This window comes from Ranitomeya imitator, chromosome 3 (genome assembly GCF_032444005.1).
Source record: "Ranitomeya imitator isolate aRanImi1 chromosome 3, aRanImi1.pri, whole genome shotgun sequence".
Classification (NCBI taxonomy): domain Eukaryota; kingdom Metazoa; phylum Chordata; class Amphibia; order Anura; family Dendrobatidae; genus Ranitomeya; species Ranitomeya imitator.
Genome location: NC_091284.1, coordinates 845815675 through 845836919, shown reverse-complemented (window position 1 = coordinate 845836919; position 21245 = coordinate 845815675). Strand labels below are relative to the sequence as shown.

The window sequence follows — 21245 nt, the reverse complement described above, 5'->3', positions numbered from 1 at the left end:
CAGCTCCTCTCTGTAATTACAGTCTATATATACTATATATTCACAGCTCCTCTCTGTAGTCACACGGCCTGTATATACCATAGATCCACAACTGCGACCTACCTTTTCTGACAAACCTACAACCTGCAGTAACCACCAATCCATCAAACCGCTGCACGAACAGCTCTGCCCTCAACGTTTGTATCCTCACCCTTCTTTTGTAGATTGTCAGCCCTTGCGTGCAGGGTCCTCTCTATTCCTGTAACAGTCATGATGTGTATTTTTTAAGATTAACGTTCTTGTTTTTTATGTACAGTGGGGCAAAAAAGTATTTAGTCAGTCAGCAATAGTGCAAGTTCCTTCACTTAAAAAGATGAGAGGCGTCTGTAATTTACATCATAGGTAGACCTCAACTATGGGAGACAAACTGAGAAAAAAAAATCCAGAAAATCACATTGTCTGTTTTTTTTAATCATTTTATTTGCATATTATGGTGGAAAATAAGTATTTGGTCAGAAACAAACAGTCAAGATTTCTGGCTCTCACAGACCTGTAACTTCTTCTTTAAGAGTCTCCTCTTTCCTCCACTCATTACCTGTAGTAATGGCACCTGTTTAAACTTGTTATCAGTATAAAAAGACACCTGTGCACACCCTCAAACAGTCTGACTCCAAACTCCACTATGGTGAAGACCAAAGAGCTGTCAAAGGACACCAGAAACAAAATTGTAGCCCTGCACCAGGCTGGGAAGACTGAATCTGCAATAGCCAACCAGCTTGGAGTGAAGAAATCAACAGTGGGAGCAATAATTAGAAAATGGAAGACATACAAGACCACTGATAATCTCCCTCGATCTGGGGCTCCACGCAAAATCCCACCCCGTGGGGTCAGAATGATCACAAGAACGGTGAGCAAAAATCCCAGAACCACGCGGGGGGACCTAGTGAATGAACTGCAGAGAGCTGGGACCAATGTAACAAGGTCTACCATAAGTAACACACTACGCCACCATGGACTCAGATCCTGCAGTGCCAGACGTGTCCCACTGCTTAAGCCAGTACATGTCCGGGCCCGTCTGAAGTTTGCTAGAGAGCATTTGGATGATCCAGAGTAGTTTTGGGAGAATGTCCTATGGTCTGATGAAACCAAACTGGAACTGTTTGGTAGAAACACAACTTGTCGTGTTTGGAGGAAAAAGAATACTGAGTTGCATCCATCAAACACCATACCTACTGTAAAGCATGGTGGTGGAAACATCATGCTTTGGGGCTGTTTCTCTGCAAAGGGGCCAGGACGACTGATCCGGGTACATGAAAGAATGAATGGGGCCATGTATCGTGAGATTTTGAGTGCAAACCTCCTTCCATCAGCAAGGGCATTGAAGATGAAACTTGGCTGGGTCTTTCAACATGACAATGATCCAAAGCACACCGCCAGGGCAACGAAGGAGTGGCTTCGTAAAAAGCATTTCAAGGTCCTGGAGTGGCCTAGCCAGTCTCCAGATCTCAACCCTATAGAAAACCTTTGGAGGGAGTTGAAAGTCCGTGTTGCCAAGCGAAAAGCCAAAAACATCACTGCTCTAGAGGAGATCTGCATGGAGGAATGGGCCAACATACCAACAACAGTGTGTGGCAACCTTGTGAAGACTTACAGAAAACGTTTGACCTCTGTCATTGCCAACAAAGGATATATTACAAAGTATTGAGATGAAATTTTGTTTCTGACCAAATACTTATTTTCCACCATAATATGCAAATAAAATGTTAAAAAAACAGACAATGTGATTTTCTGGATTTTTTTTTCTCAGTTTGTCTCCCATAGTTGAGGTCTACCTATGATGTAAATTACAGACGCCTCTCATCTTTTTAAGTGGTGGAACTTGCACTATTGCTGACTGACTAAATACTTTTTTGCCCCACTGTATACCCCTTTTTCACATTTGTTTATGGAATAAATGGCGCTAAATTAATGAATAATAATAATAACTCCTATAGTATTGTTCAAATTACTATCCGTCCATTATGACTAACCAGATTAATCCCTGTTTTTGGTATAAATTCGATCACCACGTGTCACACAATTTACCAATTGGTGCAGTAGATAAGAAAACCACCAGAGTCCACATTCATGATCTGCAGGTTTCTGAATCTATGTATTAGAATCATTAATTGACAGGGGGTGATCACAATAATATCAGTGTGGAGATTAATTAGTGAGGTCAGTCATTCTGTGAAGACACAGGTGCGAATCAGGTGGCCCTTATAGAAGGTTGAAGCCAGGAAATGTTGTACCTGCATTTCTCCTTGAAAGCCTGAGAAATATGGGGCGTTCCAGACATTGTTCAGAAGAACAGCGTACACTGAGAAAATAATTGTTTGGAGAAGATAAAACTTATAAAGAAGTGCAGACAATGATCGGCTGCTCAGCTACAATGATCTCCAATGCTTCATAATGGAGACCAAACCGGAGAGACAAGGAAGAAAACTGAAGACGACTAGTGATGAGTGAATATACTCGTTCTCGGGTTTTCCCCAGCACGCTCGGGTGACCTCCGAGTATTTGTTAGTGTTCCGAGATTTAGTTTTCATTGCGGCAGCTGAATTATTTGCGACTGTTAGACAGCTTGATTACATGTGGGGATTCCCTAGCAACTAGGCAACCCCCACATGTACTCAGGCTGGGTAGTTAGAAATCATTCAGCTGCGGCAATGAAAACTAAATCTCAGAACACTAACAAATAATCGAAGACCACCCGAGCATGCTCGAGAAAACGTGAGCAACAAGTATATTCGCTCATCACTAAAGAAAACCATTCTAATGGATGGAAGAATAGCCAGAATGGCAAAGGCTCAGCCAATGATCGGCTCCAGGATGATCACAGACAGTCTCACGTTACCAATGATCGGATCCAGGATGATCACAGTCTCACGTTACTAATGATCGGCTCCAGGATGATCACAGATAATCTCACGTTACCAATGATCGGCTCCAGGATGATCAGTTTCTCGTTACCAATGATCAGCTCCAGGATGATCACAGTCTCACGTTACCAATGATCGGCACCAAGATGATCACAGACAGTCTCACGTTACCAGTGATCGGCTCCAGGATGATCACAGACAGTCTCACGTTACCAGTGATCGGCACCAGGATGATCACAGTCTCACGTTACCAATGATCGGCACCAGGATGATCACAGTCTCACGTTACCAATGATCGGCACCAAGATGATCACAGACAGTCTCACGTTACCAGTGATCGGCTCCAGGATGATCACAGACAGTCTCACGTTACCAGTGATCGGCACCAGGATGATAACAGACAGTCTCACTTTACCAGTGATCGGCTCCAGGATGATCACAGACAGTCTCACTTTACCAATGATCGGCACCAGGATGATCACAGTCTCACGTTACCAATGATCGGCTCCAGGATGATCACAGACAGTCTCACGTTACCAATGATCGGCTCCAGGATGATCACAGTCTCATGTTACCAATGATCGGCTCCAGGATGATCACAGTCTCACGTTACCAATGATCGGCTCCAGGATGATCACAGACAGTCTCACGTTACCAATAATCGGCACCAGGATGATCACACACAGTCTCACGTTACCAATGATCGGCTCCAGGATGATCACAGACAGTCTCACTTTACCAGTGATCGGCTCCAGGATGATCACAGACAGTCTCACTTTACCAATGATCGGCACCAGGATGATCACAGTCTCACGTTACCAGTGATCGGCTCCAGGATGATCACAGACAGTCTCACGTTACCAATGATCGGCTCCAGGATGATCACAGACAGTCTCACATTACCAATGATCGGCTCCAGGATGATCACAGTCTCACGTTACCAGTGATCGGCTCCAAGATGATCACAGACAGTCTCACGTTACCAATGATCGGCTCCAGGATGATCACAGACAGTCTCACGTTACCAATGATCGGCTGCAGGATGATCATAGTCTCATGTTACCAATGATCGGCTCCAGGATGATCACAGACAGTCTCACGTTACCAATGATCGGCTCCAGGATGATCACAGTCTCACGTTACCAATGATCGGCTCCAGGATGATCACAGTCTCACGTTACCAGTGATCGGCTCCAGGATGATCACAGACAGTCTCACGTTACCAATGATCAGCTCCAGGATTATTATTATTATTATTATTTATTATTATAGCGCCATTTATTCCATGGCGCTTTACATGTGAGGAGGGGTATACATAATAAAACAAGTACAATAATCTTGAAAAATACAAGTCACAACTGGTACAGGAGGAGAGAGGACCCTGCCCGCGAGGGCTCACAATCTACAAGGGATGGGTGAGGATACAGTAGGTGAGGGTAGAGCTGGCCGTGCAGCGGTTTGGTCAATCGGTGGTTACTGCAGGTTGTAGGCTTGTCGGAAGAGGTGGGTCTTCAGGTTCTTTTTGAAGGTTTCGATGGTAGGCGAGAGTCTGATATGTTGTGGTAGAGCATTCCAGAGTAGGGGGGATGCACGAGAGAAATCTTGTATGCGATTGTGGGAAGAGGAGATAATAGGGGAGTAGAGAAGGAGATCTTGTGAGGATCGGAGGTTGCGTGCAGGAAAGTACCGGGAGACGAGGTCACAGATGTATGGAGGAGACAGGTTGTGGATGGCTTTATATGTCATGGTTAGGCTTTTGTACTGGAGTCTCTGGGTGATGGGGAGCCAGTGCAGGGATTGACAGAGGGGAGAGGCCGGGGAATAGCGGGGGGACAGGTGGATTAGTCGGGCAGCAGAGTTTAGAATAGATTGGAGGGGTGCAAGAGTGTTAGAGGGGAGGCCACAGAGCAGGAGGTTACAGTAGTCAAGGCGGGAGATGATGAGGGCATGGACTAGGGTTTTTGCAGATTCTTGGTTTAGGAATGTGCGGATCCGTGAAATATTTTTGAGTTGGAGGCGGCAGGAAGTGGAAAGGGTTTGGATATGTGGTTTAAAGGAGAGATCAGTGTCAAGGATTACCCCAAGACAGCGGGCTTGTGGGACTGGGGAGAGTGGGCAGCCGTTTACTGTAATGGATAGGTTCGTTGGGGAGATCGCGTGAGATGGGGGAAAGATGATGAATTCTGTTTTGTCCATGTTAAGTTTTAGAAATCTAGTGGAGAAGAAGGATGAAATAGCAGACAGACATTGAGGGATTCTGGTTAGTAGGGAGGTGATATCTGGTCCAGAGATGTAGATCTGTGTGTCGTCAGCATAGAGATGATACTGAAAGCCGTGAGATTCTATGAGCTGTCCCAGGCCAAAGGTGTAGATGGAGAAGAGCAGGGGTCCTAGAACTGAACCTTGCGGGACTCCAACAGATAGGGGGCGAGGTGAGGAGGTGGTGTGTGAGTGGGAGACGCTGAATGTCCGGTCAGTTAGGTATGATGAGATCCAGGATAGGGCCAATTCTGTGATGCCAAGGGATGAGAGGGTCTGCAGCAGCAGAGAATGGTCCACTGTGTCAAAGGCAGAGGACAGGTCCAGGAGGAGGAGGACAGAGTAGTGTCGCAGGATGATCACAGTCTCACGTTACCAATGATCGGCTCCAGGATGATCACAGTCTCACGTTACAAGTGATGGGCTCCAGGATGATCACAGATCCTATCATGATTTTAGCTTTCTAAAGATAGGAAACATGGCATGTGTGATGTTAACCAGATAACCCACTTTAATTATCTGTTCACAGCAGGGGGCTCCCAACTCCACGCAGATCATGAGGAGTGACTTAGAGAGTGAGCTCTTTTTCCTTCAATTCATGATGAATCCATGCTTCAATCCTCATTGTTAGAGTTTACATATGGGTCCATTTTTACCATTCCATTTATGACACATTTTCTCTTTTTCAGTCCATCTGTGTAGAATATTATCTCAGTGGGACTTATTGCTTAATGTCCAACTGCGAATGTGAGCGTCCAAAGTTCACACGGAAACCCGGTGCCTTACCAGGATTAAGCATTCCAACCAAGCTGGATGTAGACTACTGCCTGAGCCTACCACAAATCGACACTTCCCCTTATTTGTCGACCTCAAATAGAAGTTTTCGAAACTGTGTAGAAGGTAAGCAGAAACGTCATCATTCTTGTAACATCTAAATAGAAACACATAAAATGAAAAAATGCACAATGGTGTTAGGTTGGTCTTCAAGTCAGACCATCAGGGATATTGGATGGTTGTCAGATATGAAGATACTCGAGCAGTGATGGTGCAGAGACAGAGTGATCTGTTTCCAGTGCCATAAAATGTATTCAATCACATGGCCCTTATATCCTCCTTTGAATGGGTGTATACATTCTGGTCATGCGCACATCAGCTGTTTATTACGTTATCCCTGAGTAACCAGATGACTCACACAAAATGATTCTGTGAAATGTGAAATTAAATCTCAATTACCCCATCATTCTGCCAACCAAGAGGACAACACTTCAAGCACCACCTCAGCGCCTCCTCAGAGCCACCTCCAGGCTGAACAATTCTAGAACATTCTAATACAGTGAGTAGTGATGAGAGAGCATTTGTCCATCCAGTTCAACCTATATTCCGCCAGAATAAATTCCCAGGTCTACGTCCTTCTAAAGTACCTAATAACTGTAAGATACCATATGGTTATTCTCCAATTAGTAACATAGTAACATAGTAACATAGTTAGTAAGGCCGAAAAAAGACATTTGTCCATCCAGTTCAGCCTATATTCCATCATAACAAATCCCCAGATCTACGTCCTTCTACAGAACCTAATAATTGTATGATACAATATTGTTCTGCTCCAGGAAGACATCCAGGCCTCTCTTGAACCCCTCGACTGAGTTCGCCATCACCACCTCCTCAGGCAAGCAATTCCAGATTCTCACTGCCCTAACAGTAAAGAATCCTCTTCTATGTTGGTGGAAAAACCTTCTCTCCTCCAGACGCAAAGAATGCCCCCTTGTGCCCGTCACCTTCCTTGGTATAAACAGATCCTCAGCGAGATATTTGTATTGTCCCCTTATATACTTATACATGGTTATTAGATCGCCCCTCAGTCGTCTTTTTTCTAGACTAAATAATCCTAATTTCGCTAATCTATCTGGGTATTGTAGTTCTCCCATCCCCTTTATTAATTTTGTTGCCCTCCTTTGTACTCTCTCTAGTTCCATTATATCCTTCTTGAGCACCGGTGCCCAAAACTGGACACAGTACTCCATGTGCGGTCTAACTAGGGATTTGTACAGAGGCAGTATAATGCTCTCATCATGTGTATCCAGACCTCTTTTAATGCACCCCATGATCCTGTTTGCCTTGGCAGCTGCTGCCTGGCACTGGCTGCTCCAGGTAAGTTTATCATTAACTAGGATCCCCAAGTCCTTCTCCCTGTCAGATTTACCCAGTGGTTTCCCATTCAGTGTGTAATGGTGATATTGATTCCTTCTTCCCATGTGTATAACCTTACATTTATCATTGTTAAACCTCATCTGCCACCTTTCAGCCCAAGTTTCCAACTTATCCAGAGCCATCTGTAGCAGAATACTGTCTTCTCTTGTATTAACTGCTTTACATAGTTTTGTATCATCTGCAAATATCGATATTTTACTGTGTAAACCTTCTACCAGATCATTAATGAATATGTTGAAGAGAACAGGTCCCAGTACCGACCCCTGCGGTCCCCACTGGTCACAGCGACCCAGTTAGAGACTATACCATTTATAACCACCCTCTGCTTTCTATCACTAAGCCAGTTACTAACCCATTTACACACATTTTCCCCCAGACCAAGCATTCTCATTTTGTGTACCAACCTCTTGTGCGACATGGTATCAAACGCTTTGGAAAAATCAAGATATGCCACGTCTGTTATGGCTGGCAATCAGGCAACACAGCGTGCAGTAATCAGCGCACATACAGAGATCTGGCAATAACCAAAAACAATAGGACGAGCTCTGAGACGTGGAATCTCTGTAGACTGCAGTACCTGATCTATCCTCACACAACTATAAGCAGCAGTGGATTGCGCCTATCACTACCTATGCAACTCGGCACTGCCTGAGGAGCTGACTAGCCTGAAGATAGAAATACAAGCCTGACTTACCTCAGAGAAATACCCCAAAGGAATAGGCAGCCCCCCACATATAATGACTGTTAGCAAGATGAAAAGACAAACGTAGGAATGAAATAGATTCAGCAAAGTGAGGCCCGATATTCTAGACAGAGCGAGGATAGCAAAGAGAACTATGCAGTCTACAAAAAACCCTAAAACGAAAACCACGCAAAGGGGCAAAAAGACCCACCGTGCCGAACTAACAGCACGGCGGTGCACCCCTTTGCTTCTCAGAGCTTCCAGCAAAAGTTAATAGCACGCTGAACAGAAAAAACAGAAAACAAACTAGAAGCACTTATCTAGCAGAGCAGCAGGCCCAAGGAAAGATGCAGTAGCTCAGATCCAACACTGGAACATTGACAAGGAGCAAGGAAGACAGACTCAGGTGGAGCTAAATAGCAAGGCAGCCAACGAGCTCACCAAAACACCTGAGGGAGGAAGCCCAGAGACTGCAATACCACTTGTGACCACAGAAGTGAACTCAGCCACAGAATTCACAACAGTACCCCCCCCCCTTGAGGAGGGGTCACCGAACCCTCACCAGAACCCCCAGGCCGACCAGGATGAGCCACATGAAAGGCACGAACAAGATCTGGGGCATGGACATCAGAGGCAAAAACCCAGGAATTATCTTCCTGAGCATAACCCTTCCATTTGACCAGATACTGGAGTTTCCGTTTAGAGACACGAGAATCCAAAATCTTCTCCACAATATACTCCAATTCCCCCTCCACCAAAACAGGGGCAGGAGGCTCCACAGATGGAACCATAGGTGCCACGTATCTCCTCAACAACGACCTATGGAATACATTATGTATGGAAAAGGAGTCTGGGAGGGTCAGACGAAAAGACACCGGATTGAGAATCTCAGAAATCCTATACGGACCAATAAAACGAGGTTGAAATTTAGGAGAGGAAACCTTCATAGGAATATGACGAGAAGATAACCAAACCAGATCCCCAACACGAAGTCGGGGACCCACACGGCGTCTGCGATTAGCGAAAAGTTGAGCCTTCTCCTGGGACAAGGTCAAATTGTCCACTACCTGAGTCCAGATCTGCTGCAACCTGTCCACCACAGAATCCACACCAGGACAGTCTGAAGACTCAACCTGTCCTGAAGAGAAACGAGGATGGAACCCAGAATTGCAGAAAAATGGAGAGACCAAGGTAGCCGAGCTGGCCCGATTATTAAGGGCGAACTCAGCCAACGGCAAAAATGACACCCAATCATCCTGGTCAGCGGAAACAAAACATCTCAGATATGTTTCCAAGGTCTGATTGGCTCGTTCGGTCTGGCCATTAGTCTGAGGATGGAAGGCCGAGGAGAAAGATAGGTCAATGCCCATCCTACCACAAAAGGCTCGCCAGAACCTCGAGACAAACTGGGAACCTCTGTCAGAAACAATATTCTCAGGAATGCCATGTAAACGAACCACATGCTGGAAGAACAAAGGCACCAAATCAGAGGAGGAAGGCAATTTAACCAAGGGCACCAGATGGACCATTTTAGAAAAGCGATCACAGACCACCCAAATGACCGACATTTTTTGAGAAACGGGAAGGTCAGAAATGAAATCCATCGAAATATGTGTCCAAGGCCTCTTCGGGACCGGCAAGGGCAAAAGCAACCCACTGGCACGTGAACAGCAGGGCTTAGCCCTAGCACAAATTCCACAGGACTGCACAAAAGCACGCACATCCCGTGACAGAGACGGCCACCAGAAGGATCTAGCAACCAACTCCCTGGTACCAAAGATTCCTGGATGACCGGCCAGCACCGAACAATGAAGTTCAGAGATAACTTTACTAGTCCACCTATCAGGGACGAACAGTTTCTCGGCCGGACAACGATCAGGTTTATTAGCCTGAAATTTCTGCAACACTCTCCGCAAATCAGGGGAGATGGCAGACACAATGACTCCTTCCTTGAGGATACTCGCCGGCTCAGATAACCCCGGAGAGTCGGGCACAAAACTCCTAGACAGAGCATCCGCCTTCACATTTTTAGAGCCCGGAAGGTACGAAATCACAAAATCAAAACGAGCAAAAAATAACGACCAACGGGCCTGTCTAGGATTCAAGCGCTTGGCAGACTCAAGATAAGTAAGGTTCTTATGATCAGTCAAAACCACCACGCGATGCTTAGCACCCTCAAGCCAATGACGCCACTCCTCGAATGCCCACTTCATGGCCAGCAACTCTCGGTTGCCCACATCATAATTACGCTCAGCAGCAGAAAATTTCCTGGAAAAGAAAGCACATGGTTTGAACACTGAGCAACCAGAACCTCTCTGTGACAAAACCGCCCCTGCACCAATCTCAGAAGCATCAACCTCGACCTGGAACGGAAGAGAAACATCAGGTTGACACAACACAGGGGCACAGCAAAAACGACGCTTCAACTCCTGAAAAGCTTCCACGGCAGCAGAAGACCAATTAACCAAATCAGCACCCTTCTTGGTCAAATCGGTCAATGGTCTGGCAATGCTAGAAAAATTACAGATGAAGCGACGATAAAAATTAGCAAAGCCCAGGAATTTCTGCAGACTTTTTAGAGATGTCGGCTGAGTCCAATCCTGGATGGCCTGAACCTTAACCGGATCCATCTCGATAGTAGAAGGGGAAAAGATGAACCCCAAAAATGAAACTTTCTGCACACCGAAGAGACACTTTGATCCCTTCACGAACAAGGAATTAGCACGCAGTACCTGGAAAACCATTCTGACTTGCTTCACATGAGACTCCCAATCATCTGAGAAGATCAAAATGTCATCCAAGTAAACAATCAAGAATTTATCCAGATACTCACGGAAAATGTCATGCATAAAAGACTGAAAAACAGATGGAGCATTGGCAAGTCCGAACGGCATCACCAGATACTCAAAATGACCCTCGGGCGTATTAAATGCCGTTTTCCATTCATCTCCCTGCCTGATTCTCACCAGATTATACGCACCACGAAGATCAATCTTAGTAAACCAACTAGCCCCCTTAATCCGAGCAAACAAGTCAGAAATCAATGGCAAGGGATACTGAAATTTAACAGTGATCTTATTAAGAAGGCGGTAATCAATACACGGTCTTAGCGAACCATCCTTCTTGGCTACAAAAAAGAACCCTGCTCCCAGTGGTGATGACGATGGGCGAATATGTCCCTTCTCCAGGGACTCCTTTACATAACTGCGCATAGCGGTGTGTTCAGGTACGGACAAATTAAATAAACGACCCTTAGGGAATTTACTACCAGGAATCAAATCGATAGCACAATCACAATTCCTATGCGGAGGTAGGGCATCAGACTTGGACTCTTCAAATACATCCTGAAAGTCCGACAAGAACTCTGGGATGTCAGAAGGAATGGATGACGAAATAGACAAAAATGGAACATCACCATGTACTCCCTGACAACCCCAGCTGGTTACCGACATAGAGTTTCAATCCAATACTGGATTATGGGTTTGTAGCCATGGCAACCCCAACACGACCACATCATGCAAATTATGCAGTACCAGAAAGCGAATAACTTCCTGATGTGCAGGAGCCATGCACATGGTCAGCTGGGCCCAGTACTGAGGCTTATTCTTGGCCAAAGGTGTAGCATCAATTCCTCTCAACGGAATAGGACACCGCAAAGGCTCCAAGAAAAATCCACAACGTTTAGCATAATCCAAATCCATCAGATTCAGGGCAGCACCTGAATCCACAAACGCCATGACAGAATACGATGACAAAGAGCACATTAAGGTAATGGACAAAAGGAATTTGGACTGTACAGTACCAATAACGGCAGAGCTATCGAACCGCCTAGTGCGTTTAGGACAATTAGAAATAGCATGAGTAGAATCACCACAATAGAAACACAGTCTGTTCAGACGTCTGTGTTCTTGCCGTTCTACTTTAGTCATAGTCCTGTCGCACTGCATAGGCTCAGGTTTACTCTCAGACAATACCGCCAGATGGTGCACAGATTTACGCTCGCGCAAGCGACGACCGATCTGAATGGCCAAGGACATAGACTCATTCAAACCAGCAGGCATAGGAAATCCCACCATGACATCCTTAAGAGCCTCAGAGAGACCCTTTCTGAACAAAGCCGCTAGTGCAGATTCATTCCACAGAGTGAGTACTGACCACTTCCTAAATTTCTGACAATATACTTCTACATCATCCTGACCCTGGCATAAAGCCAGCAGATTTTTCTCAGCCTGATCCACTGAATTAGGCTCATCGTAAAGCAATCCCAGCGCCTGGAAAAATGCATCAACATTACTCAATGCAGAATCTCCTGGTGCAAGAGAAAACGCCCAGTCCTGTGGGTCGCCGCGCAAAAAAGAAATAATAATCAAAACCTGTTGAATAGGATTACCAGAAGAATGAGGTTTCAAGGCCAAAAATAGCTTACAATTATTTCTGAAGCTCAGGAACTTAGTTCTGTCACCAAAAAACAAATCAGGAATCGGAATTCTTGGTTCTAGCATCGATTTCTGATCAATAGTATCTTGAATCTTTTGTACATTTACAACGAGATTATCCATTGAGGAGCACAGAGCCTGAATATCCATGTCCACAGCTGTGTCCTGAAGCACTCTAATGTCTAGGGGAAAAAAAAGACTGAAGACAGAGCTAAGAAAAAAAAATGATGTCAGGATTTCTTTTTTCCCTCTATTGGGAATCATTGGTGAGGCTCCTTGTACTGTTATGGCTGGCAATCAGGCAACACAGCGTGCAGTAATCAGCGCACATACAGAGATCTGGCAATAACCAAAAACAATAGGACGAGCTCTGAGACGTGGAATCTCTGTAGACTGCAGTACCTGATCTATCCTCACACAACTATAAGCAGCAGTGGATTGCGCCTATCACTACCTATGCAACTCGGCACTGCCTGAGGAGCTGACTAGCCTGAAGATAGAAATACAAGCCTGATTTACCTCAGAGAAATACCCCAAAGGAATAGGCAGCCCCCCACATATAATGACTGTTAGCAAGATGAAAAGACAAACGTAGGAATGAAATAGATTCAGCAAAGTGAGGCCCGATATTCTAGACAGAGCGAGGATAGCAAAGAGAACTATGCAGTCTACAAAAAACCCTAAAACGAAAACCACGCAAAGGGGCAAAAAGACCCACCGTGCCGAACTAACAGCACGGCGGTGCACCCCTTTGCTTCTCAGAGCTTCCAGCAAAAGATAATAGCAAGCTGGACAGAAAAAAACAGAAAAAAAACTAGAAGCACTTATCTAGCAGAGCAGCAGGCCCAAGGAAAGATGCAGTAGCTCAGATCCAACACTGGAACATTGACAAGGAGCAAGGAAGACAGACTCAGGTGGAGCTAAATAGCAAGGCAGCCAACGAGCTCACCAAAACACCTGAGGGAGGAAGCCCAGAGACTGCAATACCACTTGTGACCACAGAAGTGAACTCAGCCACAGAATTCACAACACATGTCCAATGACTCACCTTGGTCCAGCCTATGGCCATGTGCACACGCTGCAGATTTTTCTGTGGATCCGCAAAGGATTGGCCGCTGCAGATTCGCAGCAGTATTCCATGCGTTTACAGTACCATGTAAACCTATGGAAAACAAAATCTGCAGTGCACATGCTGTGGAAAAAAATGAGCGGAAACGTAGCGTTGTTTATTCTGCAGCATGTTCATTCTTTGTGCGGATTCCGCAGCGGTTTACACCTGCTCCATAATAGGAATCAGCAGGTGTAAAACCGCAGGTGGAATCTGCACAAAAACCACGGAAAAACATGGTAAATCCGGGGTAATTCTGCAGGAAATCCGCAGTGTGGATTACCTGCGGATTTACCAAAATCAGTCTGGAAAAATCTGTAGAGTAATCCGCAGCGTGTGCACATAGCTTTAAGATTACCTCTTCATAAAAACTGATTAGATTGGTTTGACAGGAGCGATTCCTCATAAACCCATATCGATATGGAGTTACACAGTTATTCTCATTGAGATAATCCAGAATAACATCCCTCAGAAACCCTTCAAATATTTTACCAACAATAGAGGTTAGACTTACTGGCCTATAATTTCCAGGTTCACTTTTAGAGCCCTTTTTGAATATTGGCACCACATTTGCTTTGCGCCAGTCCTGTGGAACAGACTGTGACGGGGTGTACGGCAGAGCAAGAAGGGACAACAGGCCAAGGGATGATTCCACATATTTATTATCAAGAACGCTGGAACAACACATGCAGGTAGATCTACAGAGTCCACAATTAGTCCAACGGAACATATTCAGGGGCACCTCCCGATAATCCTTGTGCCAGGTAACAAAGCAATAGTCCACATGAGTCCAAGGGATCCCAAAACAATCCCACGAATGACGAGATATGTCCTCAGCTCAAGTCTCGCCCCGTTCACTTCCGCAGTCACAGATGGATGTGGTGTCTTGCCTCAGCTAAGAATCCCCACTCCTTCTCCTTCAAGGATCAACTCACATCTGATCTCAAAATAAGAATGGATTGTCTGAGCTCCTGGGATCCGCCCATGAAGGGGGGTAGGGGTCACACCTTCTATTCAATGGTTGGGTCCACCAGAAGATTCTAGACTGGTGGGCTCCAGGCAGTCTATGTAATATGTACATTTGACTAGCCACCTGCTGTGAGGAAGAATGGCTATTCCTCCACTAGTGATGTTGACAAAGCTTAATTACATTATAGCTCAGGGCTGCAAGTATTGGGGGAAGGAGACATATTGTTACAGGTGAACTCCCAGCACAAGAAAATACATAAATTACAGCTAATAGAAACCAGAGAACAGTTACATACATCAAATGGCATATTATTCAAATACAGGACTGGGCAAAAGTACATATCATGACAATCCCTTCCCCTCCCAATTTGTGTATGTACTAGGGACCTCTACAGGTCGCTGGTTAAGTACACACAGACATGGCTGACCGGACTCAGGGCTCCTCTTGCCTGGACAGTCCATCTGCATTTTGGTGTTGGCTGCCTCTTCTATACTGTATGGTAAAGTTATAGGGCTGCAGAGCCAGGCTCCATCGTAGTAAGCGTCCATTGTCCCCAGAGACTCTGTTCAGCCAGATGAGGGGATTGTGATCAGTAACCACAGTGAATTCTCGTCCTTACAGATACGGTCTTAGTTTCCTGAGGGCCCACACTACAGCCAGACTTTCTTTTTCAACAGTTGCATAGGCCACTTCTCGGTCCAGCAATTTCTGGCTGAGGTAGGCAATGGGATGCTCGTCCCCAGCTGCCTTCACCTGGCTGAGTACAGCTCCCAGTCCATAAGCAGAGGCGTCGGTCTGCACAATGAATCTCCTCTTGTAGTCTGGAGCAGCCAGAACAGGGTCGCCGACCAGAGCGTCCTTCAGCCGGTTAAAAGCCTCATCACAGGCTGGAGTCCAGATCACCAGCCGAGGCATCGTTTTCTTGGTCAGGTCAGTAAGAGGCTTGGCCACAGTGCTGAAATGAGAAACAAATTTTCGGTAATAACCGGCAGTGCCCAAAAAAGCCATAACTTGTTTCTTAGTTTGGGGTACAGGCCAGTCTCTAATAGCCTGGATTTTGGCAGGCTCAGGACGGAGCTTCTAGCTGCTTCCAAAGCGATCTGCCTCTCCAGCAATGCCATCTCCTGAGCTCTGTCCTCGGCTCTGTGAATGGCCTCCCTCTCCTGGGCTCTGTGAATGGCCTCCCTCTCCCTCTCCTGAGCTCTGTGAATGGCCTCCCTCTTATAGTCTATGGTGGCCTCTTCTCCCAGCAATGCCAACTCCTCCTCGTACCACACAACCCACTGACTTTTTTGGGTATTTACCTCAGGCTGCAGTCTTTCCTCCATTTGCTCTGAGGATCCTTCCTCAGCGTCATCTTGCAGGTGAACTCCTTCCAAAGCCTCAATAAGCTGCTCCTTGGAGAGTCCCTTGTAGCTGACTCCCAGTTCACGGGCCTTTGTTTGTAGGTTCACCGCAGTCCAGTTCTTGTACTCTGCGGTGCTGGTTCCCGATGTTGATGGGCCTTTGTTCTCCATTCCTTCTGCTCTGATCCCTCTGCTGCCAACCAGTTTGTGACGGGGTGTACGGCAGAGCAAGAAGGGACAACAGGCCAAGGGATGATTCCACAGATTTATTATCAAGAACGCTGGAACAACACATGCAGGTAGATCTACAGAGTCCACAATTAGTCCAACGGAACATATTCGGGGGCACCTCCCGATAATCCTTGTGCCAGGTAACAAAGCAATAGTCCACAATTAGTCCAATGGATCCCAAAACAATCTCACGAACGACGAGATATGTCCTCAGCTCAAGTCTCGCCCCGTTCGCTTCCGCAGTCCCAGATGGGCGTGGGGTCTTGCCTCAGCTAAGAATCCCCACTCCTTCTCCTTCAAGGATAAACTCACATCTGATCTCAAAATAAGAATGGATTGTCTGAGCTCCTGGGATCCGCCCATGAAGGGGGGTAGGGGTCACACCTTCTATTCAATGGTTGGGTCCACCAGAAGATTCTAGATTGGTGGGCTCCAAGTAGTCTATGTAGTATGTACATTTGACTAGCCACCTGCTGTGAGGAAGAATGGCTATTCCTCCACTAGTGATGTTGACAAAGCTTAATTACATTAGAGCTTAGGGCTGCAAGTATTGGGGAAAGGAGACATTGTTACAGGTGAACTCCCAGCACAAGAAAATACATAAATTACAGCTAATAGAAACCAGAGAACAGTTACATACATCAAATGGCATATTATTCAAATACAGGACAGGGCAAAAGTACATATCATGACACAGACCCCGTCACTATAGAGTCCCTAAATATAAGAAACTAGATTGTGGCCCGATTCTAACGCATCGGGTATTCTAGAATATGCATGTCCCCATAGTATATGGACAATGATGATTCCAGAATTCGCGGCAGATTGTGCCAGTCGCTGATTGGTCGAGGCAACCTTTATGACATCATTGTCGCCATGGCAAACATTATGACATCTACGTCGATACTGTGCCCGTCGCTGAATCAGAAACGCGGGATGTCTACGTCCTTTATGACATCATCGTCGCTGTGCCCGTCGCTGATTGGTCGAGGCCTAGCGGGAATCAGACAGACAGACAGACAGACGGAAAAACCCTTAGACAATTATATATATAGATAATGGCTTGTCTGTTACATGACTTAGTTCTCTTAGTACTCGTGGCTGTATGCCATCTGGACCCGGAGATTTATCTATTTTAGTCCTATTTAACCACTTTCGCACCTCTTCTTCGGTTAGATTGGTGACCCTTAGTATAGACCAGGCTGGAGCGAGCCGCCCCACCCCCTCTCCCGGGCGGCGTACGTGAAAGCCGACATGACAGGGGGTTTGGAGCAGGGAAAAAGGGGACAGGGAGTATCACTCTTAGGGGAAGTTTAATGCTGGCCAGGAGAGGGTATGGGGTGAGTGGGGGGGAGGAGCCGGTCACTTCCCGCTCTGAGGACCTGTGAGCAGGAAGCACCAAGCACCAGCAGCTTACCATGGTAGCCATTGAAGGAGTCCTGTTACAGCTGCGGGCGGCAGCGGCATCACAGCCTCCAGGCTGGCTAGAGGCTCAAGTGTCCAGCATCCTTGGTGGTGGCAGTGGCGGTGTGGATCCCCCGGCTGTCGAGCCCGGTGATCGGCAGTCCAGGTGAGTGCGGCTCCCGCAGCGTTTATCCCCGGTGTCACCCCGGTTTCTCAGCGGCGGTGCAGGAGCCCCTCAGGGAACCCTCCAGGCCGCGTGCCTGCTCAGAAGCGCCCCAGCAGGCCGCGGACTGGGATGAATCCGCCAGCTGCGCTGAGGCCTGCGGCGGCAGTCAGGCCTTCTCCCCCAGCATGCCGGGGGGTGGGGCCTATGCGCGCCAGAGCTCTTAACGGCCGGAGCGATGTCACGGTGGGTCGCCTGTTATGAACTGGTGATTCAGAACCACAATGGACCTAGTGGTTAAGAGCCCACAAAGTGACCTGATAGTTACTAATAACATAGGACGAGCTCTGAGACGTGGGAACTCTGCTGACCGCAATCCCTAATCCTATCATACCACACTAGAGGTAGCCGTGGAGCGCTCCTGACCAGACCTAGGCGCCTCGGGCACAGCCTGAGAAACTAGCTAGCCCTGAAGATAGAAAAATAAGCCTACCTTGCCTCAGAGAAATTCCCCAAAGGAAAAGGCAGCCCCCCACATATAATGACTGTGAGTAAAGATGAAAATACAAACACAAAGATGAAATAGATTTTAGCAAAGTGAGGCCCGACTTACTGAATAGACAGAGGATAGGAAAGATAGCTTTGCGGTCAGCACAAAAACCTACAAACAACCACGCAGAGGGCGCAAAAAGACCCTCCGCACCGACTAACGGTACGGAGGTGCTTCCTCTGCGTCTCAGAGCTTCCAGCAAGCAAGAAAAACCGATATAGCAAGCTGGACAGAAAAAATAGCAAACGAAAGTAACACCAGCAAAACTTAGCTTATGCAGGGCAGACAGGCCACAAGAACGATCCAGGAGAGAGCAAGACCAATACTGGAACATTGACTGGAGGCCAGGAACAAAGAACTAGGTGGAGTTAAATAGAGCAGCACCTAACGACTTAACCTCGTCACCTGAGGAAGGAAAATCAGAAGCTGCAGCCCCACTCACATCCACCAGAGGAAGCTCATAGACAGAACCAGCCGAAGTACCACTCATGGCCACAGGAGGGAGCTTGACCACAGAATTCACAACAGTACCCCCCCTTGAGGAGGGGTCACCGAACCCTCACCAGAGCCCCCAGGCCGACCAGGATGAGACAAATGAAAGGCACGAACTAGATCGGCAGCATGAACATCAGAGGCAAAGACCCAGGAATTATCTTCCTGACCATAACCCTTCCACTTAACCAGGTACTGGAGTTTCCGTCTCGAAATACGAGAATCCAAAATCTTCTCCACTATATACTCCAACTCCCCCTCAACCAAAACCGGGGCAGGAGGATCAACGGATGGAACCACAGGTGCCACGTATCTCCGCAACAATGACCTATGGAATACATTATGGATGGAAAAAGAAGCTGGAAGGGTCAAATGAAAAGACACAGGATTAAGAACCTCAGAAATCCTATACGGACCAATGAAACGAGGCTTAAACTTAAGAGAGGAAACTTTCATAGGAATATAACAAGATGACAACCAAACCAAATCCCCAACACGAAGTCGGGGACCCACACAGTGCCTGCGGTTAGCGAAACGTTGAGCCTTCTCCTGGGACAATGTCAAATTGTCCACTACATGAGTCCAAATCTGCTGCAACCTATCCACCACAGTATCCACACCAGGACAGTCTGAAAACTCAACCTGCCCTGAAGAGAAACGAGGATGGAAAGCCGAGGAAAAAGACAAATCAATGCCCATCCTAGCACAAAAGGCTCGCCAAAACCTCGAAACAAACTGGGAACCTCTGTCAGAAACGATGTTATCCGGGATGCCATGTAAACGAACCACATGCTGGAAGAACAAAGGCACCAAATCAGAGGAGGAAGGCAATTTAGACAAGGGTACCAAATGGACCATCTTAGAGAAGCGATCACAAACCACCCAAATGACCGACATTTTTTGAGAGACGGGGAGATCCGAAATAAAATCCATAGAGATATGTGTCCAGGGCCTCTTCGGGACCGGCAAGGGCAAAAGCAACCCACTGGCACGAGAACAGCAAGGCTTAGCCCGAGCACAAATCCCACAGGACTGCACAAACGAACGCACATCCCGCGACAGAGACGGCCACCAAAGGGATCTAGCCACCAAATCTCTGATACCAAAGATTCCAGGATGACCAGCTAACACCGAACAATGAACCTCAGAGATAACTCTACTCGTCCATTTATCAGGGACAAACAGTTTCTCCGCTGGGCAACGGTCAGGTCTATTAGCCTGAAATTTTTGCAGCACCCGCCGCAAATCAGGGGAGATGGCAGACAAAATTACCCCCTCTTTGAGAACACCCGCCGGCTCAGGCAAACCCGGATAGTCGGGCACAAAACTCCTAGACAGGGCATCCGCCTTCACATTTTTAGAGCCCGGAAGGTACGAAACCACAAAGTCAAAACGGGAGAAAAACAGCGACCAACGAGCCTGTCTAGGATTCAACCGTTTGGCAGACTCGAGATAAGTCAAGTTCTTGTGATCAGTCAAGACCACCACGCAATGCTTAGCTCCTTCAAGCCAATGACGCCACTCCTCGAATGCCCACTTCATGGCCAGCAACTCTCGATTGCCAACATCATAATTACGCTAAGCAGGCGAATACTTCCTGGAAAAGAAGGCGCATGGTTTCATCACCGAGCCATAGTAACATAGTAACATAGTTAGTAAGGCCGAAAAAAGACATTTGTCCATCCAGTTCAGCCTATATTCCATCATAATAAATCCCCAGATCTACGTCCTTCTACAGAACCTAATAATTGTATGATACAATATTGTTCTGCTCCAGGAAGACATCCAGGCCTCTCTTGAACCCCTCGACTGAGTTCGCCATCACCACCTCCTCAGGCAAGCAATTCCAGATTCTCACTGCCCTAACAGTAAAGAATCCTCTTCTATGTTGGTGGAAAAACCTTCTCTCCTCCAGACGCAAAGAATGCCCCCTTGTGCCCGTCACCTTCCTTGGTATAAACAGATCCTCAGCGAGATATTTGTATTGTCCCCTTATATACTTATACATGGTTATTAGATCGCCCCTCAGTCGTCTTTTTTCTAGACTAAATAATCCTAATTTCGCTAATCTATCTGGGTATTGTAGTTCTCCCATCCCCTTCATTAATTTTGTTGCCCTCCTTTGTACTCTCTCTAGTTCCATTATATCCTTCATGAGCACCGGTGCCCAAAACTGGACACAGTACTCCATGTGCGGTCTAACTAGGGATTTGTACAGAGGCAGTATAATGCTCTCATCATGTGTATCCAGACCTCTTTTAATGCACCCCATGATCCTGTTTGCCTTGGCAGCTGCTGCCTGGCACTGGCTGCTCCAGGTAAGTTTATCATTAACTAGGATCCCCAAGTCCTTCTCCCTGTCAGATTTACCCAGTGGTTTCCCGTTCAGTGTGTAATGGTGATATTGATTCCCTCTTCCCATGTGTATAACCTTACATTTATCATTGTTAAACCTCATCTGCCACCTTTCAGCCCAAGTTTCCAACTTATCCA

General features: G+C 46.7%; 1 protein-coding gene across 1 annotated transcript in view; it reads left to right on the top strand.

Annotated features, from left to right (window-relative positions):
• Positions 1–21245, top strand: part of LOC138671450 (tyrosinase-like) — a 222375-nt gene that overhangs the window by 74849 nt on the left and 126281 nt on the right. Inside the window, exon 3 of the mRNA XM_069759629.1 lies at positions 5849–6059. Coding sequence (XP_069615730.1) covers positions 5849–6059 — 211 coding nt within the window. The remainder of the gene's footprint in view (positions 1–5848; positions 6060–21245) is intronic.